This window comes from Myodes glareolus, chromosome 10 (assembly GCF_982192425.1).
Source record: "Myodes glareolus chromosome 10, mMyoGla1.1, whole genome shotgun sequence".
Taxonomy (NCBI): domain Eukaryota; kingdom Metazoa; phylum Chordata; class Mammalia; order Rodentia; family Cricetidae; genus Myodes; species Myodes glareolus.
Genome location: NC_142035.1, coordinates 66,471,955 through 66,493,424, shown reverse-complemented (window position 1 = coordinate 66,493,424; position 21,470 = coordinate 66,471,955). Strand labels below are relative to the sequence as shown.

General features: G+C 40.2%; 1 protein-coding gene across 6 annotated transcripts in view; it reads left to right on the top strand.

Moving 5' to 3' along the window:
- The window catches only part of Slc12a6 (solute carrier family 12 member 6), a 92,997-nt gene that overhangs the window by 1,926 nt on the left and 69,601 nt on the right, over window positions 1–21,470 (top strand). For 2 of the 6 annotated variants that reach the window (XM_087911318.1, XM_087911317.1), the window contains exon 1: window positions 16,875–17,120. The exons of the other annotated variants lie outside the window; for them this stretch is intronic. In XM_087911318.1, the coding sequence (XP_087767444.1) occupies window positions 17,003–17,120 (118 nt within the window). In that variant the 5' untranslated portion in view covers window positions 16,875–17,002. Of the gene's footprint in view, window positions 1–16,874; window positions 17,121–21,470 lie in introns of those variants that run through there. 6 annotated transcript variants of the gene reach the window in all.

Sequence of the window (21,470 nt, the reverse complement as noted above, 5' to 3'; positions counted from 1 at the left end):
TCTTCTGTGTATTTTACTGGGCTTTCGTAGTCAGGACATAAAGGAACCACTTCTGCTCGTATAGACTGCTTCCCAGACTTGACCTTGAACTTCCCAGGCTGGCTTATGTTAGAAGTTTTCACTGGGTTTCATGGGAAGGGGTGATGCAAAGGAGGTTAGGTATCCTTTCCAGACTCAAGAATGAAGTTCGAGAACTGCCACTTCGTTTTATGCCACATCCTGACCAGTGTGATTTTTCTAGTTTTTTTTTTTTTTAAATTCCCTTAAGAATTCTGAAGACTCCTGTTCTACTCTAGTTGAAAACATGGCCTTGGCCACCGACTTGTGAAAGCGAGAGTGACTTGCCATTTCCGGCCTCAGGAAATACTGCTCCTCCTGACCTTAAGTGTTCCGGAAGCCAGAACAGTTTTAGTTCCTCAGTTTTGTTTGTTTTTAAAATCTTGAGACAAGATCTCCTTGGTAAAGCTTACAGTTCTAGCATTCGCTAGTCCTTCACTAGGCCTTTTGTCTTTCATGGCAGTTTTATGTGTTAATTTCTGACTTTCCACTACTTGCTGAACCTTACACTATGTTAAAGTTAAAAGTTGGAATAAAAGGTAATAATTTCCTCCTATGACAATTTTTTTGTTTGTTTGCTTATTTTTTATTTTGTGACAGGATCTCATGTAGCTCAGCCTGGCCTTAAACTTTCCATGTGGTCAAGGATGGGCCTGAACCCCTGGTCTCCGGGCCCCACCTCCCAAGTGCTGAGATTAAAGGCCTTCTCAACCACACCCATGTGTGAGGGTGTGTGTGATGCTGTGGATGGAACTCAAGGCCTCTCGTGCATTCTCTCAGCTGAGCTGCACTCCCAGCCTATACCAAATACTTCCAAATTATAGTTTTAGTCTTTAATCCATCACACTATATTTAAAATGTTTAAAATGCCAGTTCAAAACTGCAGTCTAGATAAGTCCCTTCCAGGAATTCTGATACCTTTTCTGATTCAGTCCTGCATCCTAGTCAGTGAAATCAGATCTTTCATCCTTATATCCCTGCTCTAGACCATGACTACAGTACCTCCATCACTTTATCTTTCCCAGTCAAACTGGAAAGTTCTTGAGGACAGTTTCTTCACCTAGTGTAATATGTGATTCTCAATAATGAGTTGAACCTCCAGACATAGCCAAAGAGACAGATTCAATAGAAGCTAATAAGATAAGGTGATAAAAGGAGATGAAAGACAACTTTTGACCCAGAGAAATGTCTTCTGATGTGTAGTGGAACTATCTAGAGCTGTGCTTCTCAACCTGTGGGTCATGACCCCTGGGGGATGTCAAACAACCTTTTACAGGGGTTGCCTAAGACTGTCAGAAAACACAGATATTTACAATTCAAACAGTAACAAATGATTGGGGAGTCACCAGACTTGAGGAACTGTTAATTAAAGAATCTAGGCATTAGGAAATTTGAGAACCACTGAACTTGAGAATTGTTTTAAATGTTTCTGCCCTAGTCCCATTCCTATAGATTGTTTTATGTTAATATCAAAAAACAACAAAAACTAGAGCTAGAGAGATGGCTCAGCAGTTAAAAGCACTGGTTTCTCTTCCAGAAGACCCAGGTTCAATTCTCAGCATCCACATGGCAGCTCACAACTGTCTGTAACCGCAGTTCCAGGGAATCTGATACTTTCACACCAATGCACATAAAATGAAGTTAAATCAATTTTAAAAAAACCAAAAACCTCTTCAGCTGGTTCAGTTATGAAGCCAGTGCTGACCATAGCTCAAAGGGGAAGAATTGACTAATACCACACACGTGGAAAACACTTTCATATCTGAGTTGGCATTTGAAAGGTGAACCAAAGGGCACCAAGTCACATCTAGCTTTCTCTTAATTGTTGAAGAATAGTAAAGAATATTAATCAGTACTTGCAATCACTGCATTGCATATGGAGTGCAGTGGCTGAGTAGTTACCCTCCCCATTTGATCTCCCAGTTCTGTGCTGTGTATGAATAGGTCTCATCCAATCCCTAATGTGAGGGCTAAAGCAGAGTGGGAAACTTGAAAGGTGGTGTGTTTTCCTTTTCATAGGCCTGTGGTTTTAAAATGCCAAGCACTTTTTTGATTATTTTTCTAATAAGGTCTCACTATGTAACGCTAGCTGACCTAGAACTGGCTGTGTAGACCATGCTAGCCTTGAACTCACAGAGTAGTCTGACTTTGCCTCCTGAGTGCTGGTATTAAAAGGTGCGCCACCATTCCTAGCTTCACAAAGCACTTGAAGAAAATACTTTTCAAATAAACATCGTCTGTGTCCCCCCCCCAAGCCAAAACAAATGAATTTCATTGTATGTGCTCTTCTTAGACGTCCTATTAATGCTTACCAACTACCTCCCATGTATTACTTTGACTCCTTTTGTGACATTATGTAAGGAAGTAAAATGGATAGTTTATGAAAATATTGATTTGGTACCCTTTTAGCTTGCTTGGTAGCATTCTCTGATAGATTTTTTTAAAAAAGACATTTTGTTATCATATATTCAAAACATTTGCATGGGTTTATGTATATACATATGTGCAAACGTAGAGGTCAAAGGTCACATTGAGTGTCTTCTACACTTTCTAAAACAGGGTCTCTTGCTGTACCTGGAGCTTGTTCAGCCAGGCTGACTGGCCAGCAAGCCCCAAGAATCATCCTGTTTCTGTTTCCACAGAACTGGTATAGACACACGATGCTGTACCCAGCTTTTTTTGAGCATTGGGGGATCTAAGCTCCGGTGTTTGTGTGTGCTGGGCGAGCACTTTGTGACTGATCCATCTCCCTGGCCTTCCCAACAACTGTTTTCCTCCTTCTCTTCCTACCCCATATTAACGTTAAACTTTATAGTATTCTGCCTCCTTCATGCTTATGGAATACTTTGTTAGGTACCTTTGTCCCTAAAGCTCATAGAATTCTCAGGATAGCTCACAGGAGTGCTATGTGTGGACTGTAATCGATGAGCCAACTGAAGAAGTAGTTAGATTTGGTACTTATTTTAAAACTTGAAAATACGCTAATACTACCCTGGACCACAAAAGCGATCAGCCATATCCAGAACATGGGAAATTTTATTTAATAACTAGATTTTTCAGAACATAAATGGCAGAGTAGAAGAAAAGTGATAAAGAGGGAAACTTTTTATAGATTAAAAAGAGCCGTGTCAATCAGATGCATTATGTAGGTTTGGGTTGACTCCGACTGACCAGAACAACGATAAAAAAGACACTTTTGAGATAATAGGCACTGAGAATGATAGTGTGCATCTGTAGTCCCAGTACTCAGTACAGTGAGGTAGAAGGATCGGGTGGCCTACTACTACTAATGGAAAAGCACAAGAGGGGAGGATCCTACTGGAGGTTGGAGGTCTGGAGTCTTACAAAAGTCATGCTTTCTGTTTGAAAACTGTTAGTGTAAGGGGAGTGCTATTTAAGGCAACCTGTAATAACTTACCAGGACATTCCAATGCTGTTATTTAAGGCAACCTACAATGACCTGTCAGGACAATATTAGCCTGTGTGCTTTTGGATCATGACTGTTTTCTCTTTTGCTTCTGGTGACCAGTAAACATTTCTGTACTACCAAGAACTTTACACAAATTCTAACATGGTACCCCCACTTTTATGCTCTGAGCCATTATGGCTGTAGGCTTATGGCTTCACTGGAGAAGAGCAAGCTGTCATTTAGTCCTCACTACCCTTGACTCTTTAGACCTGATGCCCTTATGCACATCTGCACATAATAGGGTTCTTAACAGAATAAACCAAATTATATGCATTTTAGGTTTTTGGCAGTACATCTCTCTTCACAGTAGATATGAAAATTTGAAGTGCTCATTGCTGGAATTACAAAATCCATTTTATTAAATGTTAAAATATGATTTTAATAGGGTTTATAAGTTGTACAGGTGAATAGGAAAACAAAGTATTTCTATTAATGCTCTCTAATTAGTGCCTCAGTGTATTGTATAGAATCTTTAATTATATATGAAGGCATGAACGCAAAACCACATAATATGTAACATGTAGGCACATAGATGGAACACTTTGCCTGAACAGTAGTTCAGTGGTTGGTTAATACGAAATACTTTGCGCCGGGCAGTGATGGCACATGCCTTTAATCCCAGCACCTGGGAAGCAGAGGCAGACAGATCTCTGTGGGTTTGAGGCCAGCCTGGTCTACAGCATGAGTTCCAGGACAGCCAGGACTGTTATATAGGGACACCCTGCTCAAAAAATAAAAAACAAAACAAACAAACATTTTGCTTACTTCTAAAGTATATATTTGTCATATTTTAACATTTCTTGTTTTCAGAACATTTTATTTCTGCTGCCCCATGAGAGAGAGAGAGAGAGAGAGAGAGAGAGAGAGAGAGAGAGTGTGTGTGTGTGTGTGTATGCCCATACATGTGAACCTGTGTAGTTAGGGACTGACCGCAGAGCCTGGTTCCCTGCTGGCTATATGGTATATCATGCTCTGCCACTGAGCATGTCTCCACCCATGCATTTAAGTTGTGTTGTTGTTGAGACAGGATCTTTGTACATAGCAAAGATTGGTCTGGGCAACTCTGTAGCTTCAGTTGGTCTCAAATTCATTAATATCTTACCTCTGCTACCCAAGGGCTGGCCAGCCAGTGTGCTTCAGGATCAGCTTGCCTCTGTTTCCCAGTGCAAGCATGCACAGTCACAGTCAGCTTGCTGCCTGGGTGCTGGGAATCACATTCAGTCCCCCTGTTTGCCAGCAGGTCCTTTACCTTCTGAGCTGTCCTTCCAATTTTCTGTTTTCTTTTGTTTTTCAAGACAGAGTTTCTTCATGTAACCATCCTGGCTGTTCTGGCTGTCCTGGAACTCACTCTGTAGACCTCAAACTCGGAGATCTGTCTGTGTCTCCCTCCTGCGTGCTAGGATTAAAGGTGTGCACCACCAGCATCTAGCTGTGGTTCCAATTTTTAAGCTCCTGTTAAGTCAGTAGTGAAACTTATTTAACAAGATTTCATAATCGAGTCAGAATAAACAAATTAATCTCATGACTGGCGAGGTGGTTCAGTGGGTAAAATGCCTGCCACCATACCTGATGACCTGAGTTCAGTCCCAGGACCCGCCTGATGGAAGGATGTTATCCTCTGCCTTCCACCATTATATGCACACAGGTTTGCCTGCATACACACATGCACACACACATACACACACACACACACACACACACACCAAATATGTAATAAAAAATTAAATCTGAGAATATGCAAAATCTAAAATGTTGACATTTTTTCATAGAGTAACTAAAAAGGTTAAAGTTTTCAAATTCGCAGGTTTTAGGGTTGGAGTGAGTGCCTGCTCAGCAGTTACAGCACACACTTTCTACAGGAGACCCAGGCTCGATCCTCAGCACTCAACGTCAGTCATCTCTCAAGAGCCTGTATCTCTGGTGTCAGAGGGTCTGATGATGTGGACCTCGGGGCACTGGTCTTCACTTGCACACACTCCCATCAAAAGTAAATCCCTCAGAAAAATTTTAAAGTTAAAAAGCACAAAACAAATAAAAAAAAGCTGTATTAGATTATTGAAAAGTGGCAGATATTTCTTTTTGTTTTGCTTTTTTACATTTAGTTTACTTTTCTTTTTTTTTTTTTTTGTGGATGGGGCATGTGTGGAAGTGGAGGACAACCTTGGTGAGGAGGTTCTCTTCTTGCACCATGAAGGTCCTGGGGACTGAGCCCTGTAGTCAGACTTTGAGACGAATACCTTTAATCTTCTTTGCCACCTCACTGATCCCTTATGTTTACTTTTTACTCCTAATTTTAGACCTTTCTCTTTAAGATCTCCATTCCAGCCTCCAGTTTCCTCACCTAATTAATCAGTGGCAGCTTTTGGTTTGTGCTTTTATTGCTACATTTGATAATCCATGTTATGTTTCTGGTAACCTTGAGAAGTCCGTATGTAAAAGCCAGTTGATAGCATTTATCTGTTTGCTCTCATAATCGTTTGGTAGATTGAGATTTTGGCTAAATGGCATTTGAATGTCTTCCATCTTACTAGTTAGGTTTGCTTTCACTTTGATGAAAAACTGTTCATTTTTCATATTGCAAGTTAAAGAAAAACGCTGCTAAGTAAAAACTTATGCATACACATAGACATTTTCACCTGAAGGTGTTATGAAAAACTAATCCAATTAGAATTTATTTTGCTTTAAGATTATTTGTATTTATTACCTTATTTAAGCATATGAATAATACTTATTTTCATAAGTGGCCAGTTACAGCCCAACATTCATGCAAAAGACTTATGATTGATTTATTTTCATAAGTGGCCAGTTACAGCCCAACATTCATGCAAAAGACTTATGATTGATTTTTTTTATAGTTTAGCAGTATGCTATATTCCACTGACAATACAAAACACAAATGGGAATTAGGATTAATGCTCTTCTGTATTAGTTAAGGTTAATTCTTTCCTTTCCTGTAAAAACGTTTTGACATTTTCTTTCCACAAGGTTTTTTTTTGTTTTTGTTTGTTCCTGTGCTAAGACTAACTTTGTCTTGTCTGTAAGAACTGAGGCATCAGACAAGCAGCTGGCCAAGGTCATGCGGATCATTAAAAAGCAGAGACCTGAGCCTAGGAGCTGTGATTCCAGCGCTCATGTTTTTGTCTTTACACAGACTGCCCTACCAGAGTCTATTAAACCATAGTTGTGTAGTAATGTAGTCGAGGTATTAGATATACTTTTTATTTGCTGGAACATTATTTTGCTTGACATTCAAGAGAAAACTGCAAACCAAAGGCTAGAGTCCATGTTTCCTAAAGGTGATTTAGCCTAGAAATGTTTATTTCATTGTTACTTATACAAATGATGTGCTCGTGTAGTACTGCTGAGCTAATGGATACTTTACATTGGGCCATCAGTAAAGTTAATGCATATTTCATTCCAAGTCTTAGTTATTTTTATCTTTTTTCTTTATAATTATTTTTAATTTTGTTTTTATTTTTGAGGCAGTCTTCCTGTTTAGTCCAGGTTGGCCTTGAATATGGGATTCTCCTCCTTCAACCCTTGGAGTTCCTGGATTACAGTTATTCAATGCCACTATGCCTGGCTCAGTACATCTCTTTGTAAATGGACTTTTGAGGGTTGGGAACAGTTAAGAAAGTAGTGATTCATAAAAGCTCTTTGAAGTAGGAAGTAAATTAACAAGGATGGTTCTGAACTGGGAAAGCTGCTCAGTGGATAGACTACCAACAGCATAGGCAAGGCCCTGGGGTCGACAGCTGGCACCACAGAACAACAATTGGTTGGTTGATTGACAGTTTAGTTAACAAGGACATCTTGTTTGGGATTGCATTTTTATTGTTCTTCACTTAAGTTTTAAGGCTACATTTATGTTTTGACAGTATGTTGTTTAGTGTCATGTTTACGTTCTATAGACATTTCATAATAAGCAGAAACACATTTTTAATCTAATAAATATTTAATATTAGAAAAATGAAGTGTCCTATATCGGGTATCAAACCTGAGTGAGAAACTGACTTTTCTGTGTTCTTAGCTGCCAGTGCTATGTCTTTGGTTGTTGATACTTGGATCCACTTATACCTGGGCTATAATGACTTTAGATCAAGGGGACAACAGCCCTGTTCAGAAAGTTACAATAAGGATTAAAGAGACAACTTTAAGGACTGAGCACTTAGTTCCCAGAGCCATTCAGTAACACCCCCTTTAATGTTTGGACACAGCTGCCAGAAATGGGTGAGGTTGCTCTGGAATTCGCTAGCCCTCACATCCAGCGAGCACTCACAGCTTTCGGCTCCTAAGGAAGTGTGTAAGCAGAGTGGTGGGGTGTAGTGCTCGCCTGGCTCGTTCTTTGCTTGTGCATTGTATTGAGAGTTACGTTAACTAGATAAGAAGACTACAAGCTCCTGCAGGACAGGGACAGTGTCTTGTGTTTCATTCCCATTTCTGGTATGTAGTGAGCATTCCAGTAATATAGAATAAAGGCATGGTTCTTTGAGAGTCTTGAGACTTCAACCAGAAGACTCTCTGCCTTCTTTTCTCTACAGTAGTATGGATCCACCAAGAAGTAATGTCTTTCATCTATTATCTTTCAGACTTTCGGTGCTAAAATTTATTAAATATTAACCACTACTAACATTTCATAAAAATTTGTTTTTGTTGTTTTTAAAAAGTAAGTCCTTGCTTTCTATGGTACCTGGTTTTCACCAAAGTAATTCACTCACCCTTTCTGTACATGTATGCTAAGTGCGATAAAACTTAAAAGTTTTTGATCATCTATATTAAAAACTTTTGATTGATTTAATTTTGTGTATAAGTGTTTCGTCTGCATGTATGTATGTGCATTATGTGGAGCTTCAGAGGTCAGAAGAGGGCAATGGATCACCTGAGACTCGAGTTACAAATGATTGTGAGCCACCATGTGGATGCTGAAATTAAATGGAATTCCTCTGCAAGACCAACTCTTGCAAGTTGAAAGTGCTCTTAACCACTGAGCCATCATTCTAGCCCATCATTTTGATATTTAAACTATTATTTGGTCTCTGAGTAACAAATAGATAAAAGGGTTTGCTGAATATGATAAATAGGGAAAGTGTGGATTCATCTTTTACTGGAGAATGAGAGTGTACTTAACAGGCCCCAGCAATAGAAGGAACTCTAAATTTAAGTAGTAAAGTGCTCATTATCTTCTGTAAGATGTTTACAGCATTCTGTAAAACAGCCATTCAGAATGCAGGATGCAGACATTGCTGGGTCATGAGCTGTTTGTTGCCTGTCTGAAGAAGTAAGGTAAGAAACTGAAATTTTAGAAGCTTGATAGAGGAATCTTACAGCTGTTGAATTTCATGATTTATAAACTTGGAAATTGTATTTGATGTAAATTCATTTCATATTCCTATTAGTTCACTTTATTTCTTCACAAAATTATTAGCATCTAATGAATTGGAAATGTAACAAATTCGGCTTGGCATGGTGACACATTCCTGGGAAAGTGGAGGCAGGAGGATCAGAGCTCTAAGGCCTGTCTTCATCAGCTACATAGTGAGCTTGAGGCTGGGCTGGGCTATATGAGACCCCGTCTCATTGAACAGAAAAAGAGATAGCCTTCACCAGCAATAATTTACAGAACACTGTTCTAAAACAGTGGCTAATCATCTTTCATACGTGTGCCTGATCCTCCAAATGATGCCATAGTCATTGAGGAATTGAGTAGTTTTTCTCTACCATTGTTTCTGGATAGGAGTCTGGTATAACCTTGTCTTTCTTTTTTTGCATTTTTATTTTTTATTTTTCCATTCAAATATTTACACTTCCTTCCCTCCTCCCAATCCCCTTCTGCTCCCCCACACCCCGTCCTCCCTCTCCCTCCCTGCTTGAGAGAGAACAGGGAACCCTGCCCTGTGGGAAGTCCAAGGCCCTCTCCCCTACATCCAGGCCTAGGGTGCTGTGCATCCATATAGACTAGGGTCCCAAAAAGCCAGAACATGCTGTAAAAACAAGTCCCAGTGCCTTTATCAATGGCTTCTCAGTCAGCCCCCATTGTCAGCCACAATCAGAGAGTCCAGTTTGATCACATGCTCATTCAGACCCGGTCCAGTTGGGTTTGGTGAGCTCCCATTAGAACAGGCACACTGTCTCAGTGGGTGGACCAACCCCTTACGGTCCTGACTTTCTTGCTCATCTTCTCCCTTTTTCTACCTTTCAACTGGACCTTGGGAGCTCAGTCCATTGCTCTGATGAGGGTCTCTGTCTCTATCTCCTTCCATCGCCAGACGAAGATTCTATGGTGATATTCGAGATAATCATCAGTGTCATAGTGGGGCAAGGACAGTTCAGGCACCCTCTACTCTGCTGTCCAAGGACCTAGCTGGGGACATCCCCGTGGACACCTGGAATCCCCTCTAGAGCCAAGTCTCTTGCCAACCCTAAAATGGATCCCTTAATGTAGGTATCTTCTTCTCTGGCCCTATATCCACCCTTCCTCCATCTCCACCCTCCCACTCCCCCAAGCTCCCTCCAGTCTTTCCCTTCTCCCTTCCCTCTCCCCCTCTCCCCCTCTCCCCTTCCCTCAACCTCACTCCCACCCCTGACCCCACTCCCAACCCCACACCCATGCTCACAATTTTTGCCCAGCAATCTAGTTTGCTTCCAATTTCCAGGAGGATCTATATATGTTTTTCTTTGAGTTCACCTTGTTATTTGGCTTCTCTGGGCTTTCATGCAATGGTGCTTCTGCTTAAGAACCACTGCTCTAGGGCTGGGAAGATGACCTAGTGGATGAGAGTGCTTGCTGTTTAAGCATGAGGATCTGAGTTCAAATTCTGACACCTACTTAAAGGCCCAGTGTAGCTGCATGTGTCCTCACTCACATTTCTCCTCACCCCATCTCTACAGGAAGATAAATATTGTTTATTATGATTGCACAGATTATAAAATAGAGCACAGGTTACAACTAAGAATAAATTTGTTCTCGGAGTGTTCAATAAATTTCATCAAAAAATGAAAATAATTTTTAATTTATTTGGTCTCTGACTAATATTTGCAATGATTCATTAAGACTCTCTAAATTAAGACCAGGTGGGTTGTGCAGGCCTTTAATCCCAGCACTAGGGAGGCAGCAACAGACGAATCTCTGAGTCCAGGCCAGCCTGGACTATTTATTGAGCTTCAGACTACTTGGAACTACATGGAAAGACCTGTCTCAAAAAAAAAAAAAAACAAAAAATGAAAAGCCTACTGCCATAGATATTTTCAAAACAGTCCTATGCTGGAACTTCTTGCAAGCATTTTCTGGTTTCTTGGCAATGTCATGAAAGTGTCCTTTGGGATGAAGTGCTGCTGTAGGTGCGCAGCCATCAGCCTCAGGCATTTAGTCGTGGTAGTAGGGAAGGCGCTATGAATGGTGTCTTAGAACTGCTGGAGTTTAGGAGAGGTTCAGATGGTTTGAATCTGTTTCATTGTTCTTAGCTCAGCATTCCCAGTGAGCATGGTAGTTTCATAAATCCTTGCCCTGTGAAGTGTGTGGCTGTATGTGTGTATGTTAATGAGAGATTTCTGTGAACAGCGGTATACAGATAAAGACTGCCCGACTTCACAATGATAGGCTCACAAAATCTAGTCTGTTCTGTGTTCGGTTTTTAAAATGCTTTTATTATTATTTATGTGTATGGATGTATTATGTTGTTGTACCACGTACATGCCTGATACCCATGGAGGCCAGAAGAGGGCAGTGCAGCCCCTTGGACTGGGTTAGAAATGGTGGTGAGCTTCCATGTTGGCACTAGGAATCAAACCCAGGTTCAACCATGCTCTTCACAGCTGAGCCATCTCTCCAGCCCGTGTCCAGTATTTTAAGATTATACACCTGAATATTTGATTAAACAATTTTATATTTTATTTTAAAAGTGAGTTCTATTTAAATTCAAAAACTTACAAAATGTTTAACATATCTGCAGAATGTTCTCATGAGTACACATATGGCATTTGTCACAGTTCATATTTTAAATTACGTGGAGCTCCAATTTTGGATAATTTTGTAATCATGTGGAGATCTACCTACTTCCATTATAATTTCCCCATTTTTTAATGTGGGAAAAAACTCTCTCTCTTAACTAATTCCTCCCTTTACGAATTCTCAGTTGTCCCACGAAATCTACCGACAATGACAGTGAATGCGAAGACATCTGAGCAGAGAACACGGGGGAGCACAGTCTGGCTGAGGGCAGCTACAACTGTTAGCATGTAGCATGAGCTGAGAGTGCATGGCGGTTGCAATAACAGTAGAAGCCTGAGCAGATGGTAAGGCAGCTACCTAGTGTGGCAGTAGTCAAGGAGAGGGTTCAGGGGAAGCCCACAAGGGAGAGGGAGCTAGCTGTCTGAAAAATGCACACAGAACTGTGTATGCAGAAGCAGCTTGTGTGAGGGAAGCTGCCTGAAGGCAGAGCCAGCTGGTCTAGAGCGGGTAAATTCTGTGGTGTTTGAAGCCCAGGTGCTTCTAGAGTTTTGGTGGCAGCTGGAGACTATGTAGAGAGGCTACAATAGGAAAATCTTAAATTTGCTTAGAGGCTTGGGGACAAAAAGAAAAGGAAATCTAGCCGGCAGGTGGTAACTCTGGTGGGAGGCCCAACATGCAGCTCTAGTGTGTGCTCGTGGCTACAAAGGCACAGGCAGCTTTTTCATTAATTTATGCTGTGAAGTTGGGCACCAATTGTTGCACAAGTTGTAATTGGTCTTAATAATAAAAACCTGTAGGCAGATATCGGATAAATGCTAAAAGATCAGAGAGACAAAGGAACAAGCACAGCCAACTCTTACCTTGCTAACTTCTCAGTGAAAAAGGAGCCAAGCTCCTGTCTCCTCTTGCCTTATATTCTTCTCTCCAGCTAGCCATATTACTTTCTGTACAGACCTCCAGACCTCTATGGTTAACTAGTGACTAGCCCCACCTGTTGCGTGAGGAGGGTGGCCCTTTGTTTGTCCCGGCTGCCTGGCTAGCTTACACCCCGAAATAACCGCACAGAAATTGTATTCATTAAAACACTGCTTGGCCATTAGCTCTAACATCTTATTGACTAACTCTTACATATTAGTTAATCAATTTCTATCAATCTGTATTACTACGAGGTCGTGCCCTATAAGAAAAGTTTTCATGACATCTCCCTGACTCTGCTTTCTTCCTCCCAGAATTCAGTTGTCTTCTCTGCCTACCTAAGTTCTGCCCTATCAGGCCAAGCAGTTTCTTTATTGATTAACCAATGAAAGCAACACATAAACAGAAGGACCTCCTACACCACCCGCCCTCTGATCTTCAGGCAAACTTTATTTGTTAGGTACAAACAAGATACCACCACACTTGAAGGACTTAGGCAATTCATACTCATAATTTTCATTCTGTATATTACCACACCTTTCCCCTTCATTAATCTATTTTTTAAACATTTTAAAGTTGTAGGAATCAAAATGCTTCACTTCTCACCACATTAATATGTGTATCATTTGTGTTATCTGTACCGCGTAACACCTAATGCTGTGGTGTTGAGATTACCAGTTTATTCCTGTTGATTATTGAGTAACAGTCCACTGTCTGAATCAAATCACGTTTATTCTGGTGTCTGATAGATACCTGGGCTGTTTCCTGTCTGAGTTATTATAAATAAAACTGCTATATACATGCTTGATTTTTGTTTTTTGTAAAGGTATGTTTTAGTATACCTGGTTAAAAATACCAAGTGGATTTGCAAGGTCATATGGCAAAAGTATGTTTTAGATTAATAAAAAGCTTCCAGAATTTCTCCCAAGGTATTTATATCTGCTCCCCAGTTTTTCCCACAGTCTTTTTCATTTTCACCTGGATCTCCCCAACAATCCCTGGCACTGAGCACTTTTTCAGATGTTTCTTAGCCATTTGTTTATCTTCCTTTTGCCAATTTTCTTTTCAAGACAGGATTTCTCTGTTAGCCCTGGCTGTCCTGGAACTGTTATGTAGATCAGGCTGGCCTTGAACACACAGAGATCAGTGTGCCTCTGCCTCCTGAGTGCTGCCACCACACATCGTCAGTTGTTTCAGTCATAAGCCTTGTCTTTCGTTATTGAGTTTAAGAAATCTATGTGCACTTTATATCCAAAGTCTTACATTTCATGGTAAATTGAAATATCAGTTCACTTCTCCCCAAATTTGAAAAATGCCTATTATTAATTAGAGCTTCGAATTTGCTCAAGGCTCTTTTTTCTTTTGAAATAAACTTTTTTTGTTTGTTTGTTTGTTTCGAGACAGGGTTTCTCTGTAGCTTTGGAGCCTGTCCTGGAACTAGCTCTTGTAGACCAGGCTGGTTTCAAACTCACAGAGATCTGCCTGCTTCTGCCTCCCGAGTACTGGGATTAAAGGCGTGCGCCACCATCGCCCCGCCTGAAATAAACTTCTTATACAATGAAATGCAAACAGACATTCCAAGTAAATTGGCTGAATTTGGCAAGTGCACTTACCTACTCCCTCACAAGATCACTATTATCATCATTCCAGGAAGTTTTGCCATGTGGGAACCCCGTTAATCTCCACTCCACCCTTCCAGAGGCAACTATTGTACTCATTGGAAAAGTCACTAGCATGAATTCACCATACACAATAGGTTGTATTCTGACATTTTCATTCACATATACTATGTTCTTGGATCCTGTTTGTCTCTCCTCACTGCCCTCCTGGCTTTCTTCTCCTCCCACTGGTACCCCGCCTCTTCCTCTTTAGGTCTAGATCTCACATACAAGCTATGTAATGTTTGTCATTCCGAGCACAGTTTACTTTGCTTAATGTGATGGTTTCTGGTTGCACCCATTTTCCTGAAACCCATGTTTTCTATGTGCATTCATCCGTTGTTAAAAACCTAGGCTGACTTCATCTGGTATTTGTACCATAGACTAGTTTGTCTGTTTTAAAATCTTGTAACAATGCGTTCACTTCTGTACTGTTTGAGTTAAAGCATTTTAACTTGTGTTGAGATTCATTTGTGTTGTCTTTATCAGTTATTCATTTTTAAATTCTTGTATTGTAAGTATACTTTGACTCTATACTTTTTCTCTTGTGAATGCGTGTCTGAGATACTGTCACTTTGAGGATGTTAGGAATATGAACATTTTGTGGGGGCACGCTTGGTTGTTAGGAGTTCTGCTTGAGAGCAGAGTTTCTGAGTGATGGGTCAAGTGCCATGCTCTTTCCCATAGTTATCCTATTAACAGCCTCAGTAGCAATGTATGAAAGTCCTGTCGTTCCACATTCTTGCCACATTTGGCCTTACTAATTTTTAGCAGGCTCAGTGGAACTATAATAGTATTTCATGTGACCGTATATTTCACTTTAGGTGTCTATGACATCCCACCTCTATGTATTACTCTCTGTTCACATCATTCATGTAGTAAGCATTACTTTGCCTTCAGTTTTCTATGGCCTGCAGTTTTTTCTACAGTTCATCCTAGAAGAGAACTGTAAAGTTGTTTAGTACTTTAGCCCAAAGCATTGCGTTGGTAAATAAATTACTCCTATCATAAACTGTCAGGAATTTGTCACATTCCTACTTGTTTAGTTTGGCGTTTTTGCTTTTTGTTTGTTTTTGAGAGGAAGAGGTGGAGAGAATGACATTTAGATCTAGTCTTTTTTTAAGGTTTATTTTTGAGTGTGCATGTTTGTCCCGTCTACATACTCATGCATGCAGGTGTATGTATATGAGACTGGAGGCATCAGATTCCCTAGAGCTGGAGTTAAAGACAGTTGTGAGCTGCCTTATGTAGATGCTGGGATTCAAGGGAGTCCTCTACAAGAGCTGAATGCAATTGCTAAGCCATCTCTCCAACCCTGGGATCTAGTCTTATGCACAGAAACTATACAGATATTTGTAAACACTGTTTCTGTTCATTGACTATAAAAAACTAGCCACAGTTCATAAAAATGAATGTGAAAGGTGGGGCCCAATTGGAAAACGTATCAGTACTAAAAGTATTCCTGAACGTTGAACTTTGAATGAATAGTGAAATCTTTGACAGTCTGATGGTGCTCTAAGTTCCTTCAAATAAAACCAGCTGAGTTATAAATATAGACAAAACACCTGACAATTATCTCAAAGATAGAAATAGATATAAATAAGCCAGGTGGGGTGGTGCACACCTTGATTCCCCATACTGGAGAAACAGACCGACAGGTGGATCTTTGGGTTCTTGGGTATCCAGTGATACATAGTGAGTTCCTGTCTCAAAAGACAGATACATACATACAGACAGACAAACACATGAGAGAGAGAGAGAGAGAGAAAGAGAGAGAGAGAGAGAAAATAGAAAATATTTTTTTTTTAAAGAAACATACATAGTCTTCACAGGTTATAAACTTAACCTCTATAGCAATCTTATATTTACACCTTGGTTGCACCTTAGCACGTTAGGACTGTGTGAAGGAACTTTTAAAAGTCTTATGGTCCAGGTTCTATTCCAAAGCAGTTAAATAGGAATATCTAGGATGGAACCCAGGTTTCAGTATTTTAAAAGGTCCCCAGGCAGTTACAGTGTGCAGCCAAGCATGCAAACCAGGACTATTAGAAACACATGAAGTAAAATTTGGTTAAGTATGTGTGAAATTCCTTTTAAATATAGTCTACCACAGGGCTTTGGGCGTTTTAAAGTTTGTCTTCACCTGTTACAAGCACCATGGCTTTAGGCATCTTTTGTATCTATTTCTGTAGAGAATTAATGAGACTGTGATGTAGAGTTTGTAGTTCAATGCAGAGTACAAAGTAGGTCTGCCGCCTGGGTTGGTCCTCTAAAAACAAAGTTGTGTTTTTAGCAAAATTAGTTTCTCTTCTTGAATGTCACTACATGCACCTGAGCATCTAAAGCAGTGTTGCTTATAAAATATGTGTCATTAAATATTGGCTAAATAGATGCTTTTTCACCTGAAGGAGGAGAAAAGCCTTTCACTGACTCTTAAGAGCTTTTACCATATGCTTTGAACTTAAGCAACAACGGACACCCAACAGCCTACCTTTTGTTTTCTGAGTTGACAGAGTGCCAGTCTTCATTAAAGACGGTAGTTTGCGGAAGAAATTACTCTCTCATCTTTCTCATGTGAAGTAGGAGGGTGACAATACAGTAAGTAAAGGAAACAGGTGGGAGACACAGGGTGGACAGCCCCTGATAAGCTGTGCCAGGGCTTCAGCGTTCTGCCGCCTGCCCATAGAAACAGCCCAGATAGTTGGGTTCTACAGGTTAATAACAATAAGCAAGGGGTGGAGTGCTTAAGCCTTTTAAGAGAATGATAAACACGGCGGAAGGCGTGTCTTCCAGCGCCCCACTCCCTTGGGGTTGCGATCACGTGGGCTCAGTACTTCCCGATTCCCAGCCACTGTCTCCCTAGGCTGTGTGATCTGAGTGTGGAGGGAGACAGGGAAACACGGGAAGGAAATTTAAACGCAGAAAGAGCAGGGACTGCAAGGGTCGGTTAGAACAATGCCGCACTTCACCGTGACCAAGGTGGAGGACCCAGAGGAGGGGGCAGCAGGCTCGGTCTTCCCCGAGCCCAGCTCAGCAGAAGTAAAAGCCCGGATTCAGGATCCCCAAGAGCCAGGTGAGTCCCGCGCTTGTAGCTTTGGGGACCCACTGACTAGTTTTCGTGAGGGAGCTAGTAACTTGGCCATCAGTCTTAGAACTGTTGCTCACGGTGCGGATGGAAAGAAAGCGTGTTTTTTAGTTGTTTTACTCCCCGTATATCTGATAACTTCTCTCTTTCTTTTTTTTTTCCCCACGAAGTGGTTTGCTTTTTCCCCCACAAAGAGTTTTCTGTGTCCATTACCAACAGGTGAAATTGAATCGATGGCAATGTATGAAAAGAGTTTTCAAGCAAAAAGAAAGACAATAAAAGTCATTTATGTAGAATTTAGAATTCAGTTTTCGCTCAGACAGCTTAGATTCATCTAGAGAAGACTTCGAGCTGGACGGACAAGAGGCCCTTTAATCTTAGCAGTTTATATAATATATACAGAGGGAGCATGGGTCAGTAGTTTTGTTCTGTGAACTTTTTACTTGCAAACTTGCGTTTATTCAGAATTTTGCTTCAGTTTACCAGGTACACAGTAAATCAGTAACGAACGCTCTAATAACTCTTTAACGAAAGAAAAAAGTCGAATGTTCATTGTGGTGATCAACATAGCATCGGGTTTAATAAAATTATTTGATGAATATGCTTATCTCTGTTGTGGCCACTGAATGGTGACAGTTAAACTTTCCCCGGCGAATTGTGGTTTGGGATTTTAACCTGCAATTAAAGTCTTAGTTAATGCTGTTGTATTAAATATAGTTACACTTGGAATCTTTTTTAAAAAAAATAACTCGTAAATCGTCAGCAATGATCTGTATGTAAGCAAAGCTGAACTCAGTTCTCTGTAGTTCTTCCTTGTGACAAGCAGCTGCCAGTGGCTGTCTCAAGTGTTAGGGAACTTGAGCTAGAGAGAAGCGTTTCATTTATTTCCATCCTTCTAGTGAGAGGATTTATCAGAAGACAGTAAGGAAGAGGTAAATTCTTTGCCCACTAGGTCATTTTTGTTTTGCTATATAGCACCCAGCTGTGAAAGCAAGTTTTAGCTTCCTTGACCTTGAACCTGATTCTTTCTCTATGGCTTCAGCTTAGAGGAGCTGAACTCTCAGGTGTAGGTGTATTTGAAGTTGCCCTTTCTCATTTGCTGATATTTTCAGTTCTTTCAGTGTTTTTTTTCTGTTGTCTTCAATAATGTCATAAAATGCAAGTGAAGTGTCTCACCTCTCACTTTTTTGCCCTAAATTTCTCTTCTCTACCTTTATTCGATTGTTTCATTAACTAGTGTCATTGTTTGGAGAATTTTTGCTGTTTGGAAGGAGGATTTAGAACAGAGTAATAAAGTCACCCAGTATTCACAGCTACCTAGACAGCCAGAAAAATTTGATAGAATCAAGCTTTATTAGTAATGTCACATTATTATGCTTAATATCTTTTCTTCCGTAAAATTGCTTTGAAAAAGGAAAGAAACAACAGAAATAAGCTAACTCAAATTTAATAAGATTCTTTAACTTGATGTTTTCCATAGTATCTCAGAAAGCATCCACTTGAATAAGCTAATATTTGACAAGTGAACACTACTGGAAATGTATTATCTATCTAGACTGTGTTTACTGTAGGGTTAAGCTGGAAGAAGAGAAGGGAAATCTTTTCTTATTATTGAAAGTTGATTTCTCCCCCAACCTGACATATGTGCTTGAAATTTAGCCCCTTGCTCTCCCAAGTTAAAAATGTAGAAGAAAGAAGAAACTCAGTGAAACCTACTGTTTTGTACAGTGAATATGTACTAGTGAAGAATATGTAGCTAGTTTGTTGTTTATATAAGTCCCCCTCCCCACCCGCCCTTTCTTTTTCCCCTCTGCATCTGTGTAGCAAGGAAAATAGGTAGTATCATATAACCAAACAAACTTAGATAATTTTTAAAAATATATAATTAATATATTTATTTGAACTTTAAAAATAGTTAATAGAGGTAATCCAAACTAATTTTTAAGTATAGTAATTTTAACATATTTTATTATCTTTATTGTGAATATATTGTACATGCTGTTGGGTTACATAAGAACACTTTCATAAAACCATTAATAAAATAAGTAGTAGTTCTTGCTACATGCAGTACTAGAGGTCAGTGTAGTAGGCCCTGCTTGAGCTTCAGAAGGAACTCAGAAGCTGATTTCTGTAACTTCTTCCTTTCTTCCCCTGAACTCTGTTTGCTCGGCAGCATGCCTATGAAAGTGGTGTTGCCACAAGTGTGTCTCTGTCCCCCACCAGTCTGAAGGTAAGCATCCTGAGGATGGAGACTTTGTCAGGTCATGTGTATTTCAGGGTCCAAGCAACTTAGCGTGCTCTCTGCCCTTTCAGTTCACCAACCTTCAGACCAGCTGTTGGACTTTTCACTTAAGTTCAAAAGATGAACAATTTAAGTTCCCCACCACAGGCAGTAAAATGGCTTTAGAGTCAGGGACCTGGCTATGAATCCCAGACCTACTAATTACTGCTAATTAGTAATAGTGACAATTTGTAATAATTAGTACCTGAGTGTCTTTGGTCTGTCGTTTAACTTCTCTCTTCACTGGTAAAACCAAAGGAATAGCAATACCTACTTTACAGGGTGGCTGGGAGGACTGCATGGGGTAGACAATTCGCACATACAGGTGTGGCAACGCACTACAAATAAGAATTCCTGTTTCTTACAGTGTGATTAGTGGTTCAGTGAGAAAAAGAAACAGGTTTGGATAACTGAGTTGGAAAAATAATAGGTTGCCTGGAGGGCATCCTAAATAGGAATCTGAGAAGGGGACCCAACAGATCCTTAAGAGGAAATCTAGAGAAGATCACAAGCAATAGGAACAATTCGAAGGTATGAGAGGAGAGTTGAGCACTGTGAGAAATGAAATTTGAGGGCAGTTGATAAGAAGAGACAAGGAAGGACGATACATGGAGGTTGGTTATCAAATGCTATCAATTCCATCTTCTCCCTCTACAGGGTACCTCCTCCAGGCCAGTGACAGTACTTGCCGTGGACACGGGATCTTGCTGGAGGTGGTATCCAGTTGCCTGTGCTCCCCATCGCATCCTAGTGCACATGGTCCACAGAGTTTGACAGGATTATTAAGCATTTATTATTTTTTTCTGTAGGTATAATGGCACAAGCCTGTAATCCCAGGCTTAGGCAGGAGGATAATGAGTTTGAGGCCAGACTAGGCTATACAGTGAGGCGGTATCTCCAATAAATAAATAAATAAATATTCTATAGGACTGTACAGATTTTGATTCTTTATTGTGTTTTCTTAATCTGGTAGGTATGCTACATTCAGTTCTTGATTTAAATATTAGGTTCATATAAATATTGTCATTAAATAATTGCTGTAAATCTCCTTGCTCCTCAGATCAGCTCATAGCAGCTGTGGATTAGGCAAATACGAACTGCCAAGTGTACCTCGCTAGACACAGATAGCATATTGTTGGAGTTCTGGGATGTAAATAGAACTCTAAGGAAAGCCTCAGATATGGACCTATCACAGTAGAGAAAACACCCTCTCTTGTTACAGACAGCAGCTCCAAACACGGAACACAGTAGGAATACACATGATAGAAGGTCATACTGTGAGAGTTCCATTAAGTGAAGATTCAATCTTAGGAACTCACAAGATATAACTGTTAGCTAAATATTAGTTGTACATTACCTATGAAATACCCTTTTAAATGTGGCTTTTAACTACTCCTTACTAACTAAAATTAAAATAGGTAGAACTAGACAACTCCAGATTGGTCTATGTAGATTGTTTTCTGGAGTAAAGATTTGCAGTGAGTGTACACGTGCATCCCCAGCCTGCGTTGCGTAGCATAGACCTCTGTCTGAGCACTCAGGAGGCAGAGGCAGAATCAGAGGGATCTCTGAGTTCAAGGCAATCTTGGTCTACATAACAAGTTCCAGACCAGCCTGGACTTCATAAGACCCTGTCTCAAAGAAATTTTTTAAAGCTTTATTTTTCTTCTTCTTCTTCTTCTTCTTCTTCTTCTTTTTTTTTTAAAAACTATTTACATGGGATTTTTACCAACCCCAAGAACAGAAACATAGATCTGCATGTTTTAAAATGGGACTGGCTGGGTGGGACATGTTTTTCTGCTTCCCATACTACACTCCAGTATTCCAGAATTGTCAGAAGGACTTCACATGTCCCTCAGATATCTCTGCAATTATTTTGTCCTGATTTTGTTGTACCTAGGAACACAAATTCAGACTTTGGAGCTGGAGATTTTGGAATGACTCAATGGCTGAAATGTTTGCTCTGCAAGTTTAATAAAGAAGTTGAGAGTTCTCGTGCCTCCTGGGCTTGGTGGCCTGCCTGTCATTCCAGTGTCAGAAAGTAGAGCTGGGATTTC